Raw genomic sequence first — 15,165 nt, 5'->3', positions numbered from 1 at the left:
ACGAACCATGGATTACGCAACTTCACCCTCTGTGTGTATAACAGCGTACACCCACCAGCCCGGTCAGGTAGAAATATACAATGAAAAAATATATTTATATATTAGGATTATTAACTACCATCTATATACGCAGTAATAAATTCTCGTGTGAAAAAAGTGAATCAGATTATTACATAAGTGTCTAAATAATTACTCTGATTATCGATGCGTGTGTATACAGCTGTTTGGAGGAAATTTTTGGCAGGTAGGCACAATTAGGACGTATTTAGTGAGTGACCTAAGGTTGGTTGGAGGGAGGGTAGTCACCAGGGCGATTAAATTGTACGACATTGTGAGCAAGAGAAATTATTTTTTATCATCGTAATGATAATACATATTGACATAGTGAGTTGCAAAGTCAGGAGAAAGCATGAAAAAATATTATCACCTGTGCGCCAAATATCCCTGATGTGACGTCACACTGTTTTACTGGTGTAGGCACAAATCTATTCAAAGCTAACTCAACAAACGTTTTCGGTATCGCGCCTTAAAAATAGACGATTCTGTTCACGGAAAAATGACTTGAGAAGAGCAGCTGTATCGTTTGCATTTTTCGCACGAGCAAATGAAATGAAAACCATAGATAATCCTTATTTGAGTTATTCGCTGAACGGATTTGAATGATATTATTTCGGCAAAAGTGAAAGAAAAATATCTTATTATCTGGGGCTTCTAGAAATCCGATTTTCGATTTTTGTATATATGCTTGGAGATTGCGTAAAGCTTATACGTATTTCTCCAAAATCGATAAAACAAAACAATTTTTAACGCTGATATGATAATTTGTTGAAAAATTTAAAGAATTTAAGTTTAAGAACAATAATATATACTTAAAAAATGTTCACCTATGATAAATCACCAAATGCGTAATACTTTCCATCTTATTACTTGACCTGCAAATAATATAAACATGATCTAACCCATCCAGTTCATTTTGGTACTCAGTAACCGCTAAAATTAAAAAAAAAAAGTAATCCAAAAACTTTATTATATCAAAAAAGTATAATCAGAACACTGTATTTTTTATACAAGCGTCAAGTTCACCCAGGGTCAAGATAAGCTGGATAGGTTTTTTATTAGGCTTTATAAGTGCGTAATTCAAAATCAATCGGCGTAATCTATATAAAAACATGTTCATTGTTCGTCATCCAACGATGTTTTTTTTTACCTGCAAGCATGTCACTTCTTAATAATAATTTATTAGGAATCGGAAGTTTTAAGAACTCTAATAAACAAAATAATATTTTGTACATATTATATAAAAAAAAATTTTATGACATAAAAACTTAAACGTTAAATATAATGTAAAAAAAAAAAAAAAATCAAAATTCCAAAATATGTACTTATTAACGAATAATCATTTATTAACATTATTGCGTTGTAGATATATTATTACAAAAATAAAAATTGTTTTAATAAATAAACGAAAAATTAAAATGAAAGATCAGATGTGAAGGGATCTGACGGTTGCCGGTTAGCGATATTATTTAAATAAACTGAAAATAATTATTGGTATAAATACAAATACATAAAAAAAAAAAAAAAAAATACTATATTACTATACTATATTTGTGAAGTTGTATAATATTAAAATGTATTGGCCATAAAGTAAAAAACATTAAAATATATTAAATTAAATATTTGCAAATCGTTTCTAACTCCGAAAAAATATGCGAGCCAAGTATTACCTAAGTACCTAAAAAATCTTCGTTTTCTGAACTCGTCATCTTTAGCGACGCGTAAAACAGATTTCTAGAGCGAGCAATGAATCGAAAACTTCATATTTTAATAATACAGTATATGTAGAAAACTATTCGTATAATAATAATTTTTGCGTCCACGTGTTGCAGGCCGCCCAAGGAGCCGTCCGGCTGGAAGGAGACGTGATCACCTCGCACGGGTCCGTGTCCAGCCTGCCGATGGGAAGCGCGTTGGTGCTGGGCGCGTCGGGCCGGGGCAGAGGGTCGTCTTCGCCCGCCGATAACGCGTCCGTGTGCACTTGCACGTGCACGCGGTCAAGGAGCCGGAACGACGGATACCGGTCGGGCGATTCGCCGCCGTACGCGTCGGGCTCCGTCTACGGCGGCGGTGTCGTCACCGGGCGGGGCGTCGGCAGCGGCGGCGACCGGGACGACGGTGACGACGGGTGCAGCGGCGACGACGACGACGACGAGGACGACGACGGGTGCGAGCCGCAGGACATACAGCTGGACACATTCTACGACGGTCGTGCGGCGGCTTCCACGTCGGCCGATCCGTACAGCTGTCGACAGCGCGTCGTTCAAACGCAACAGCAACAGCAACAGCAACTGCAGAACGAACACAGATCGTCCATTTGACGTATGTTCGCCAGTGGCGGAGGTGTTGGAGGCGGTGGTGGTGGCGGTGGCGGCGGCGGCGGTGGTGGTGGTGGCAGTGCCGGCGACTGCGACCGCGTCGGTTATCCGTACACGCCGTTTGCATAGCTGCCGTGCGCGAGCACCGTAACCGCGTGCCGGCCGGCGGTACCGCGGTAACGGTAGCGTATCCGTTCTCCGGTCTTATCGGAAGACACAACGCTGTACGTTCGACGCGACAGAAATACGTCTCGTACAATTATTATGGAGTTAGATTGAGCATAGTCGACAGTCGATCTACACATCGCGTTGTATAATCGCGCCGCGCGTCCATGTAATCTCTCACGGTGTCGTAGGTACGTACGATATCGGATGAAAGACGGCGAACAATAATGACCCGCAACAGCCACGTAATTGAAAAATGAAATCGAGAAACGTATAGGCGACGCGAAAATCGTAATCAAACGATCGAAAACAATCGCGGCAGGCTACTCTGATGTACCTAGCTGCAGCACAAAAGGAGGGGCCATGTCTGCGTTACACCGTAATCGTGTAAAACGAAAATAAAATTGTATTAGGAACATTAAAATATTATGACGAAATTATATTAAACATTTAAAACAAATATTATTAAAGAAAATAAAACGTAATTATGTACATACATGATAGAAAACGCAAACTCAATTCTGTATCGACAATTTTGTTGTTGGTCCTTTTGAGTTATTTTTATTATTCTTTCTAATTTTTTTTGTATTTTTATTTTTTATGTTATAACTATACACGTTAGCATAAACGTATTAATCAAAAATGTTAAAGTAATAATAATAGTTTTTCGACTTTGAATAATATATTACGAACGATTCCGAAATTAAAATAATTATATAATAATATGTCTATTATATAGTATGTATGTGTATAATTATAATTTCAATTTTTTTTTATTTATTTAAATATTGTACATTTTTTGCTTTACACGTCAGTACGATCATATTATTATATTCCTTCAAATTTTGGTCTCGTTTTTCAATTTTGTTATTCATTTTTTTATATCTTTGAATTTTTTTAATACAATTACCATTGACATTCGAATATTAAACAATAAATAATACTATTAATGATACAATAAATTTAGTTACATTATTTTGTTTACTTATAATAAATTAAACGTTTTAAACATTGATTTTGAAATTGATGTATATAACTATAATATAATATATAGCTCGTATTCAAATGTTGTATATACATTTTTACATTATTTTATTATAATATAATTAGCTAAAAATCTATTGTTTTTAAATAAAAACTTAAAACACAAATAAAAAAAAAATATTGGTATTGTAATTATTTTCTACAAATCAATAGATATTTTATCAATATATAATATAGTATATACTATAGTATCTCTACAATAATATTTTTAAAAGACACATTAAAAATCTGAACATTTTTTGTGGGCCATAAAAATGTTAAGTACCTACCTACGTCCTATATATTTCTAACATATTATTATAAAATTGTAAGTAATGATTGCATTTTTTCATTATCTGCGGACTGGGTAAAATTTGTACACGAGCCACAATTTGGCAACCCCTGATCTATACTATAGGATTAGATTGTATAATTAGATAATAGATAGTATTATCAAATATACATTATTTGTTGAAGGGATGTAAGGTAAATATTCTTCCTGATAATATTCAAAGGAATACAAATGCATAATGATCTTCCAAAGCTAGAAAACAAGGTATGAGGAGTTAAAAGGAAAATTAATGGCTAATGCAAATAGAAAGTTTACCTATTCCAATGAATTTTGAATTAAATTCCTATTTTTTTTTTAATATTTCATTTCTGCACTCCTTAGTATGTTTTCTAAACATACAAACATGAGCTATGGGTATTATAATAAGAACATTTATAGTAACTATTTGACTAAATTAAATTTAAATTTAAAGTAACTTTTAAGATAATAATGGAAAAATTATTTATTGTTTTAGCGTTTTGAGGATTTAATTTAAAACATTACAACGACCAACAACAACATAAATGATATATAATAAATAATAATGATAACATAATAAGATATTAAAATCTATAATTTATTATTGATAATTATTAATTATTCAAATAGCAATGATAATATTTTGTATTTATTAACCTTTAGCGAAGGTAATAATATCAGATGTACCAATAGTGAATGTCAGTCGTTTCCGACAAATGAAAAAGGTTTAATTTTTACTTCCACCAAATTTCTACCTACCTATCTAAATATAATTTGAGAACCATTTAGAGTTATCTAGGAATAGCTGAAACATCATTGGCCGTAAAGTCAAATAATGTTTTTGTTAAAGTACACCAGATATACAGAAGCTAAAGGTAAATAATAATAAGATCGGATATATGTAATAATATAATAATATGTATAATTGAAACGAATAACTATAGTGCTCCGAGGCGTAATATAAAACAACGACTAATTGTCCTACAGACTACTACATAGAGAGAATATGCTAGTTATACAAAAATGCCTATTCAGCGTCTGCCGAACTACAGTGTGAATAATTTTACTTATAATCTACATACTATAGGGTGTGTTGTTTACATTCAACAGTTTTTAATTTCATTAAAGATTATTTTTTAAAGTCTTTTACAAATATCATTCACTGCTATTCAGATAGAAGCAGTCGCCACTTTTTGTAAATCACTATTATTGGGATAGAGTCCATTGCATTTGTGTTCTACAGTTGGTAATTAATATGTAATTAATTTTTAAATATCGAAAATAAAGTAGGATAAAAATAAATTATAAAACATACCTGTTTTACTGATTAAAACATTGTCGACATAAATATAAATATTTGCAGTACATATTTTGATGAAACAGCGAAACTGTGAAATATTTGTTTAGACCAATTACAAAAAATTAAATTTAAACCCATCTATTAGAACCATTTTTTTTATCACTTTTACTTATTATGATTATGAATTCCATTAAAAAATAAATAAATAAATTTCAATAAATCAATGTTTTATTCAAAATTGTCGATTATTTACTTAATCAGGACTTACTGGAACTTGAAAAATTCACATATTATCTAAATTGTCATAATAATCGAAATACCGTCGTTGTTGTCACAGTATTTACAATTAACTCCTCACCAGATAAACACGCATACTACGTCTATACAGGGACATAATTACGGGGGTATATGGGGAATAGATCCTCCATAAACTGTATTTATATGTTGACTTTTACCTAAAAATAGCTTAAATACAAATTTATTAATTATTACAAAACGAAATCAAATAAAATGTTTATTACTCGCCACTCGGTAAGTAATAAGTATAATTTTTAAAATGAATGGTTATTTCATTGTTATCGTTATTTTATTGATTTATATAACACTAGGTGCCTTGTGCCACTTGTACACTATATACACTGTACATAATTACTAATTAGTAATTACTGTACCTACATGCTACATACACAGAGATATGAGATAGTAAATAATAGGCAAAATTTAAATTCCAAAAATATAATCTAATAACAAAAATGTAACTTTTATATTTTTCTAATTCAATAATCAAAATTGAGCAAAAAAATGAAAATTAACTACTAATAATGCCACATTTAATTTTTTTTTAAAGAAGCCTATATTGACTTAACGTAAGTATACAAATTTTAAATTATTCAAAATTCTAAACATTATTTAGAATTTAAAATTTTTATCCCGTAACTAAATGTTTTTGAACTACAATATGTTTACTACATTTCACAAAGTGCGTCATTACAGGCTGCAGTTGATTTGGTAATTATTATAATATTATGCCATGTTATCAAAAATTGGGATGATTCTATTAAAAAAATAGAATTTAATAATTTATAGTAATATTATAAATAATAAAAAAATATGATACCTAACAAATGAATTTGATAATTTTTTTTTGTTCATTTTTGTATGCAATATAAAATAAGTAGGTATATTGATATGTAATGAGATATAAAATGTATAAACGGGGAATGTGGCGGCGAAGTCCCTACAAGTTGGTTTGAAATATTTATTCAAATTATTTTTTTTATTATTATTTTTTTACTCCACCCTGAATGAAACATTCTCAATTACGTAACTGCGTCTATACACAATATACATTAAATCGATTCCTATTTATTTATAATAGATAGAAATTACTATGGTAAAATAATTTATTTTCAATTATATTATTATAAAATAAATATCAATTGGTTTATCCCGAATTCCGACATAGACTGACTATTATAGATGGATGTAATTCATGTAGAATTAGATATGACGGAAACAAAAATCAAATTTTTGGAGGAAACGATGACTGCTCCCGATTCTATGAAACAATATTTTTAATATTAATTTAAGTAATATTATGAAACGTATAATGTAAACACTAGAAAATTTGTAACATATTAAATAAAAACTCAGTGTGTATACCAGTTAAAAAAGTTGAATTATTGAAATCCGTATGACAATATAATTTTTAATTTTAAAACACCTTGAAAAAATGTCCTCAAATTTATTTAAATATGTAAATATGTACTTACTGCAACGTGTAAACTGTTGTCATAAGTTGTAACATACTGGTGACATACTGCCATAATACTGATAAATAAATGTATCTTTATAGACTGTATACTGTATGAAAACATTTAAATACATTTGAATAATATATAATTAATTTTGGTTTTATTCATATGTATTTCAAATGATTAACAAAATTTATAAAATGTATTATTACTATCGAAAAATGGTTGTAACAGATATGTTCTACATCGAATTTTGAGAAAAAAAATATTGAAAACTGATATTTATGGACTACTTTCTAAACTCTAAAATTTAGAGTCTACGTGGATATTAAAATATAATACATTTTAAAAAATCCTGATTGTTATATACTTAACCATTACTTTCCTCTAGAACAATAATTGTTTAATTGTATTTGTTTATTTTTATAACTTAACTAGAAATTAAAATTTCTAAACCACAGACAAAAATAATAGGAACGTTTTCAATAATCAAATATCTACACCATGCGATATTGTATTGGATGATTTTAAACGTTTGCCCATTGCGTTTGAGTGTTTTTAGACACGCTACTTAGTATCCATTGCAATTTAATCATTGTGTTTGGGTATAATTATATTCATGTTAGTAAAAAAAAAAAAATTTATCAAATAAATGGTATTATAGACAGCGGTAGTAAATAATATTATATATTATAATATTTTATAAAAGTTTTTTAAAAATGTCATTTTATGAGACATAAAAATAATCGCAAGGGGTATTAGGTAGGCAACCAAAACTATGTGTACGTTAATGATTTTGGCAGCACAAAATCGATTTATCGTACCAGGGTCCCATGAAATATGCATCACAGTGTAATATTTTAACGAATTTTCGGAGAAAAGTTTATTTACCAACTATGTACTATATAGTACATAATGTGTACTACACATTTTCCTATAATTAAAATATTAAATAATAGTTTTTATAGTAATTACAATTGTTATTTATTTTTTATAATTATAATAATATAAATATAATTTTAAAATTATTTTATTTCAAGTTTTTTTTTCTTTAAGCCTCTATAATGCAACGAATTAGTTAATAATGTATTAATATGCTTTAAAATAATTTGTAGAATACAATTTTCTATAGCAATAAGAGCCAACGATGACATATTTTCATTACGTCATGTAAAGTTTTTAATTTTCTTTAGAAAGGCAACAACTCTTTCCAAACAAATGTCTAAATGTCAAAAGTATGGTATTGAAATAAAAAAATTCAATGCTATTTCAATATTTGGTGACTTGTTATTCAATTTTGTTATTATTACTGTTTATAAAAAAGTGTGAATTGACAATTTTTCTTTTTCTGTAAAAAAAATTATAGCTATTGTTCTAAATTAAATTATATAATTTTTAAAATCAGATTCTAAAGTATCTTTAATGTACTAATTACTACCATTGCTAACATTTTTTTCTTTTTAGCTTTTCCGCGTAAAACTTCAGTATCATCATTTTAACTATAAAAAAAACGAAAATTGCATAAATCTCAGTATAAGTTATCTTTATAATAATTTATCAATCTTCGTATTTCAGAGAATAGAGATAATGAGATCCATTTATTTGTAAAATTAAAATCAAATGAACTGTACTCGGCAGTAATGAATTTATTTTTAGATTTAACCACGGTAAAATCTTTAAAAACCAACGTCCAATGAAAACATAAATTAAATTTGTAGTAATTTTTCAAAATACCTTTCTTAATAATTTGGTGATATTTTACGATGGAAAGTAAGAATCTATAAAATATACTCCATCCTTAAAAATATTACTGTACCCAAACAATTTTCCACCTATGGCATTTGTCTCCTTTGTCTAATACCCCTGATTACAACAATAAATAAATTGCCTTGCGTGTGACAACGGATCCTCGATGGGTTTGAGATAGGCAACCAAACGTACTACTTATCGTCTTTTCTACTTGCGCCCCGTCGCTAGTGTCGTACGCTTCATGGGACCCTGGTATAAAAATTAAATAGTCAGTACCGTGCCGAAAAAATTAGCGTTGTACATTTAGTTGCCTATACCATACCCGTAATTTTTATGATTGACATTCGTTAGAAAAAATACCATAATAGTATTATTACCATTGAATATAAGTCGTGAAGCACTGTTTAAAATTTCAACTGACCCGCTTCGGTGAACTCCTGTCAATCTTCGTGTCTTAAATTTACAGCATTTTGTCTGTTGTAATGCTGCACTATACACATGGGGTTTGAACCCGAATTAACCGGAACTCGTGTAACATCCTTAAAACCATATAAAAAATGAAACCACATACCCAAATTAGTTTTTTTTAAATAACTTAATTAACCGGAATCAGAATAATTGTATATTTTACTATATAATAATGTCACGTGATTATTTGTATTTGTTGTGAATAGTTAGATCTCGTAATAACAGTTGTTCAACTCTATAAATACTAATGGCAGGAGCTAGGAATGATACTTATTAGCTATTATAAATATTTCTCGTTATGGACAAATATTTAAAAAAAAAATTAAATACTTTAACAAGTACCTACTATATATCTCGGAAAAAATCTAATTCCGACTCTGATCAAGGTAATCAAATGAATCTTATTAATTCGCCAATTAATTAATTAATTAACTACAGCTAGGGGCTTACACACCAGCAATTTAATGTTCATGAGGAATATTAAAACTTAAAATCCTATGAAAAATGCATTGGACCATCACATTTCAGCTTGATATTTTGTTGACTGATTTTAAATGAAATCCGTAATCAGTTACAATAAAATAACTAATTTTATGATTTTCAATTTTACTTTTTTTAAATTAATCATTTCGGTAGGTTACACACCAAATGAATACCGACAATCGTATGTCCATTAAATGACGAGTTTATTATTGAAATGAAGACCGTCAACTAAAACGTTCATAAAATTACGTGTTTAAATATCTTAACTGATTATACTCGAAAAAAACAAAACATAAAATACCGAGTAAATACCTTGTATGGGTTAAGCGCAATGTAAAAACGGTGGTTTTGATAAAAATGTAAAATACATGTTTTAATTTTAAATCTATACAATAATAATAACTATTTTATTATCTGCAACCAAAAGCACCCCTAATGGCCTAACACCTAATATAAATAAACAAAATAATCGTTTTTCAAAAAAAATCTCCGTGTGACACCCTATTCAAATTACATATTATTATAATATTATCTATACCTACATTAATCAACCACGGACAACAGCAATAATATTATTAGCTTTTCAGATATCAAAAATTAACTAAGTATATGAAGTAGTCAAAGGAAAAAATAGGGGGAGCTTTTGGGGCTTGATTTAATGAGGCATTTTGCTCCATGTTCAGTCGATATATCCCACAACAGAATTTGATCAACAATAGTCTTTTAGTATTGATGTTTTAGAAACTCCATATTATAAAGTTTTAAAATCACAGATGATCGTGTTAAAAAATTTTTTTGGTAAAAATTATTTGCTAGAAGTTCTTATGTACGCGTGTAATCCGGAAAATTTAGTTAGGTGCTAGTAGGTACATCAGAGTATATTTACTAATATTTAATCTTTATATAGGTATAGAAAAAGAATAAATGAAAAAATACTTGACAAGTTTGCAAAAAATCAAGAAAATTAGATTTAAAATAATTTACTTTTAATTTGTAATTATTTTTAGTTTCAATATACCTAATATCTATAATAATATTAAACCATATTATACATTTATATATATTATATAAAGAAAAATTGTCGTTTATTGATTTCATATTTTAAAGTATTCAGTGTCAGTTAAAATATATTGGACAAAAAGAGATTGTTTATTGAAAATAAGATGAACTATTTACTTCGATTTTTTTTCAATGTAGTAATTTATAACTTAATTGAAATAAAATTAATTTGTCTGGTATGTTATCGTATAAGAGGCGTGGGGGCAATGCCACCCACGGGTCACTTTAGGGTAAAACATTTTAGCACTCCCAAGTTTAAGACAGAATGTACGTATAAGATTACCTGTGAGCTAGGCCATGTACGAAAGATACTTTTCGTCTATGGTGAGGATTAATAACACATATGTTTAAACCAACTTGACTCAACAACGCTTTACTAATCCAGCAATATTTAATTATTGAAAAATATATTGCAATAGACAATGATATTATTGATAATACTGCATATATTCACTAAAAGTAAATTTTTTTTAAAGTTTTTCATACTTTCATGTATAAACCTATTCATAAAATAAACCAAGGGCGAAAAATAATTTTGCTCCCTCCCATAAATTAACCTTTAATGCGCTCCTGATATAATTATGTATATTAGATTCTGAACGGAATGATGAATGTATTGATTTTACAATGTGTTTTTTTTTTTTGTATCTGTCATCACGTTTTGGAGTAGTAATAATGCTTTGATTTTTGACTTCAGCCCCTCTTTGAAAAAGAAAAGTAATCTAGTTCGTTCGTACTTTGGGGGATCAAAAGTAAAAATGTAGTTTTCAAAAGCGCCAGGAAAAACCCTGAAAAATAACGGAAAAACGAGAATTTTTACGCATAACCACTTTCCGACAAGATCGATTTTTTGATTTTGCTGTAACTCAAAAACGAATCATTATAAATACTTGAAATTTTCACCAGATGTTTATATTAGCATTATCTATTTACGATTAAATTTTCAAAATATGTCGATCTTTTTTTTTAGCTTACTTATTGACAATTGAAATTTTCGATTTTTCTAAATTTTTTTTCTTAAAATACTGATAAAAAAGTTTGGCTTTCCAAAAAATCTTTAAAATTTAATACAAGATTTATTATAAGTTGTACTTATCGTAGTAATAAAAAATCAAAAATCGTTAGTCACAATTTTTGTTTATAAACATTTAAAATTCTAATGTTTACAAAATATATCAAAATCGCGAAAATTTGCAAGGAATTTTGAAGTTAAAATTCATAAAATTTGTAACCCAATATAAGATTATCCATGTTTTCCTTCAAGTAACGGTAAAAAAAAATTCCAGCGTCAATACAAAAACAATTTTATGAGCGTATGAATTGAAATTTTTTTTTGAAATCAAGTAAAATAACAATATATTACAATTTAAATATAGGTAATAATATAATATATTCTACTGATTATCATTGACTGATAAATCATCTCCATTCAGAATCGTTTTTCGTATACAATGATACCTGTCATTGCATTCAAATTTAACACATCCGTTATAGTGACCAGTAACCTACTCTCCATCTCTACAGCAGAGCGATACCCACTAGTCCACTTTTTATAATATATTACCATAAATATAATTTGACATTACAATTAAAAGTGGATGAAATAGTGCATAAGAAAAAAATGTATAGTAAGTTTTATTGTAATTACTAATTAGGGTATATTCATTGAGTTAAGACTTCAGCCCCCAAATCTCAGAGCCTATTCGCAACTATGGCGGTCGTAGAATATCAATAATTCAATCAAACAATAATTCTATGAGTGTATTGAAAATGGAATTTCAACCACTAAGAAGAAAAAACGGAAAAACGTAAAATACGGATTTCGGTACCAGGGTCCCTATAAACCGTTAGCTGCCAAAAATATTCGCTCACTTCTCATACATGCTGGATGCCGAATATAGTACTTAACACTAAGACTGAAATACAATTTTAAAATAATTATATACTCATAGTAATGGTTATTACCGAAATATTGTGTCTGGGTAATCGGTTATTTTGGTGAATCAAAGACAGTGTTTCTAACTCAGAGAAACTTAATATTTATTTAAAAAAGTATGTTTGTAATTATTGAAATAAATGACACAAAATATATTTTAATATCGTGCATAAAAAGAGGATTTTATAAAAATAAAAATTAGTCGTAGAGTAAAAATATAGTGGTTTTACAAACTGTTCTTAATCAGTGGTCTCCAACCTATTTTAGATCACTGTATAGTATGCTAAATTCTATTGCTAAAACAAAAGAAACATTTCATTTAAAATTTCCGTTTTTACACTTAATTTGTAACGAGATTATAAAACAAACAAAAATGTGTAAAATGTAAGCTGAATCGCATATTAGCATCTGAGAACAACTACATAGCATTCACACAAAGATCACTGACCCCGTTTTGAATGCCGCCACATTTATTGCGTGAGCCGTGAGTGTGTGAATAATACATTTTTATATTATCCCCTTTAAAATTCCAAAAACGTTAAATTAAAAAATCGACATATTTCAACTTTTGGAGGTATTAAAATTAAAAATATGGAAATATCAAACTCAAGTAGACTTTGAGACTTTTAAGCAGAATTTGGATCCTAATGGTTTATTTTATCAATAGGTATGTTGGAAATAAAACACGTCTATAATCCTATATTACATTAAATCCCGTCTGATCTACATAAAACAGAATATATTTGTATCACAATTTATAAAAATTTCCCAATTTATAATTTTTAAATATTAAACATATTATAATGTAGGCTGAAATAAATAAAAAAAAACCACAAGTTTTACTACACTAAAATTAATTATATTATATTTATAAAATACAAATAAATAATGAGACAATCATATTACTTATACTTATAAGTTAATTATAAAATATAAGCATACCCTGTGACAAGTGTGCTTACTTATAAATTATGACCAATAAATTGTAAACAAATAGTATGAGTTTACATAATTGTACTAATTCATGTTCATTCAACAAGACTTATTTCTTATTGAATCTCCATTACTTTAATTGAGTATGCAAAAAAAAATTATTCATACTATTATTTTATTATTTGAATAATTTTTTTTCGTATAATTATGGCCATAATTAATTATTAGTTATGATTACTTACATACACACAACTTTGTCAAATAAAAATACATATAGATCTAAAAATAAAAATAATTTAACTAAATACTTATAGTAGGTATCAAAAAATATTACAAACGTTAAAGAATGCCAGTATTTTGATGAAAATAATTAACAATATAATTATCCACTAACAGTCCATTAGACATTAATATCTCTTACATTTTACTTGAAGATTATCACACTTTGATATAATTAAGATAGCAAAAAACAAAATAGTGAAGTGAATGTTCTTTGCAGTAAATTAACAAAATAATTTTACAATTAAAAACAAATTAATACATACATTGTATTATATTTATCAATAACATCGTCAATATTTTAGTATTGATTATAGTTGTTTGTATGCAATATGCATATTGTAATAATTTGTATATATAAAATCAAATAACATATCAATAATATAACTAAACAAATAATACATGGTTAAAATATCCAAGTAATATCATTTTGACATAATATTATAAAAATAAAATCAGTCATGCTCCAGTTTCAGCAAATTCAATAAAAACAAATTATAATAATTAATAACAACACAAAAAATATTTTAACTTGAAGGTAAATTAACAGTTTTTCAAAATTGGAAAACATCCCCCCCAGTCAGGAATATCTAAATATCACTACATCATCAAAATAAATTAATTTAAAAAAGCAACAACAAATACCTTTTTTATAATATAAAGAATCATGCAGAAAAGTATTTATGAAGTCACCATGTTATGAATTAAATTAATATTTTTTTTATTTGAATTTAACAAATTATTTATTTTTTAAATAACCAGATGGAATAAAATAAAATTATCCCAGCACATAGTTATTGAATGTAGAGTACCAGTGAAGATTTATTTTTACTCAACTATGTATAAAATATTCTATAAAATCTAATACAATTTTTATTTTTAGTTTTATTATTTAATTATTGTTAGATAAAAATACTTAAATTTAGTAGGACAAGCATATACGATTAATTGCTTCTGTACAAAGAAAAAATAATGGTAATAATAATACAAAAAAAAAACCTAAGATTAATATAAATAAAGCATAAGTTTATAATTTGCATTATTTCAATGTAACAAAAGAAATGAAAAATCATTAAATTTAATTAAAAAATTATTCTAAATAAAGAAACAAAATTATACTAATTAAAGCGTAAATCAATATGAAATAATGCATTATGTTCACCCATCAGTGAAATTAAGATTAGTTAAAAGCACAAGTAGTTTAGTAATATATTTCCATTGAAACTAAATTTGAATATTAAGCAGATTACTTTTGTAGAACTTAATATTATCAATAGTTTAGGAAACATTTATAACAACTAATGAATATAGTATAATATAACACTATAACT

At 27.7% G+C, this 15,165-nt stretch overlaps 1 protein-coding gene across 2 annotated transcripts in view; it reads left to right on the top strand.

Moving 5' to 3' along the window:
- The window catches only part of LOC113551831 (two pore potassium channel protein sup-9-like), a 68,892-nt gene extending 66,486 nt beyond the window's left edge, over window positions 1-2,406 (top strand). For both annotated transcript variants that reach the window (XM_026954352.1, XM_026954353.1), the window contains exon 6: window positions 1,890-2,406. In XM_026954352.1, the coding sequence (XP_026810153.1) occupies window positions 1,890-2,378 (489 nt within the window). In that variant the 3' untranslated portion in view covers window positions 2,379-2,406. The remainder of the gene's footprint in view (window positions 1-1,889) is intronic.
- The last annotated feature ends 12,759 nt before the right edge of the window (window positions 2,407-15,165 follow it).

This window comes from Rhopalosiphum maidis, chromosome 2 (genome assembly GCF_003676215.2).
Source record: "Rhopalosiphum maidis isolate BTI-1 chromosome 2, ASM367621v3, whole genome shotgun sequence".
Lineage (NCBI taxonomy): Eukaryota > Metazoa > Arthropoda > Insecta > Hemiptera > Aphididae > Rhopalosiphum > Rhopalosiphum maidis.
Note: the sequence above shows the minus strand (reverse complement) of the source record. Positions and strands in the feature narration are given on the sequence as shown.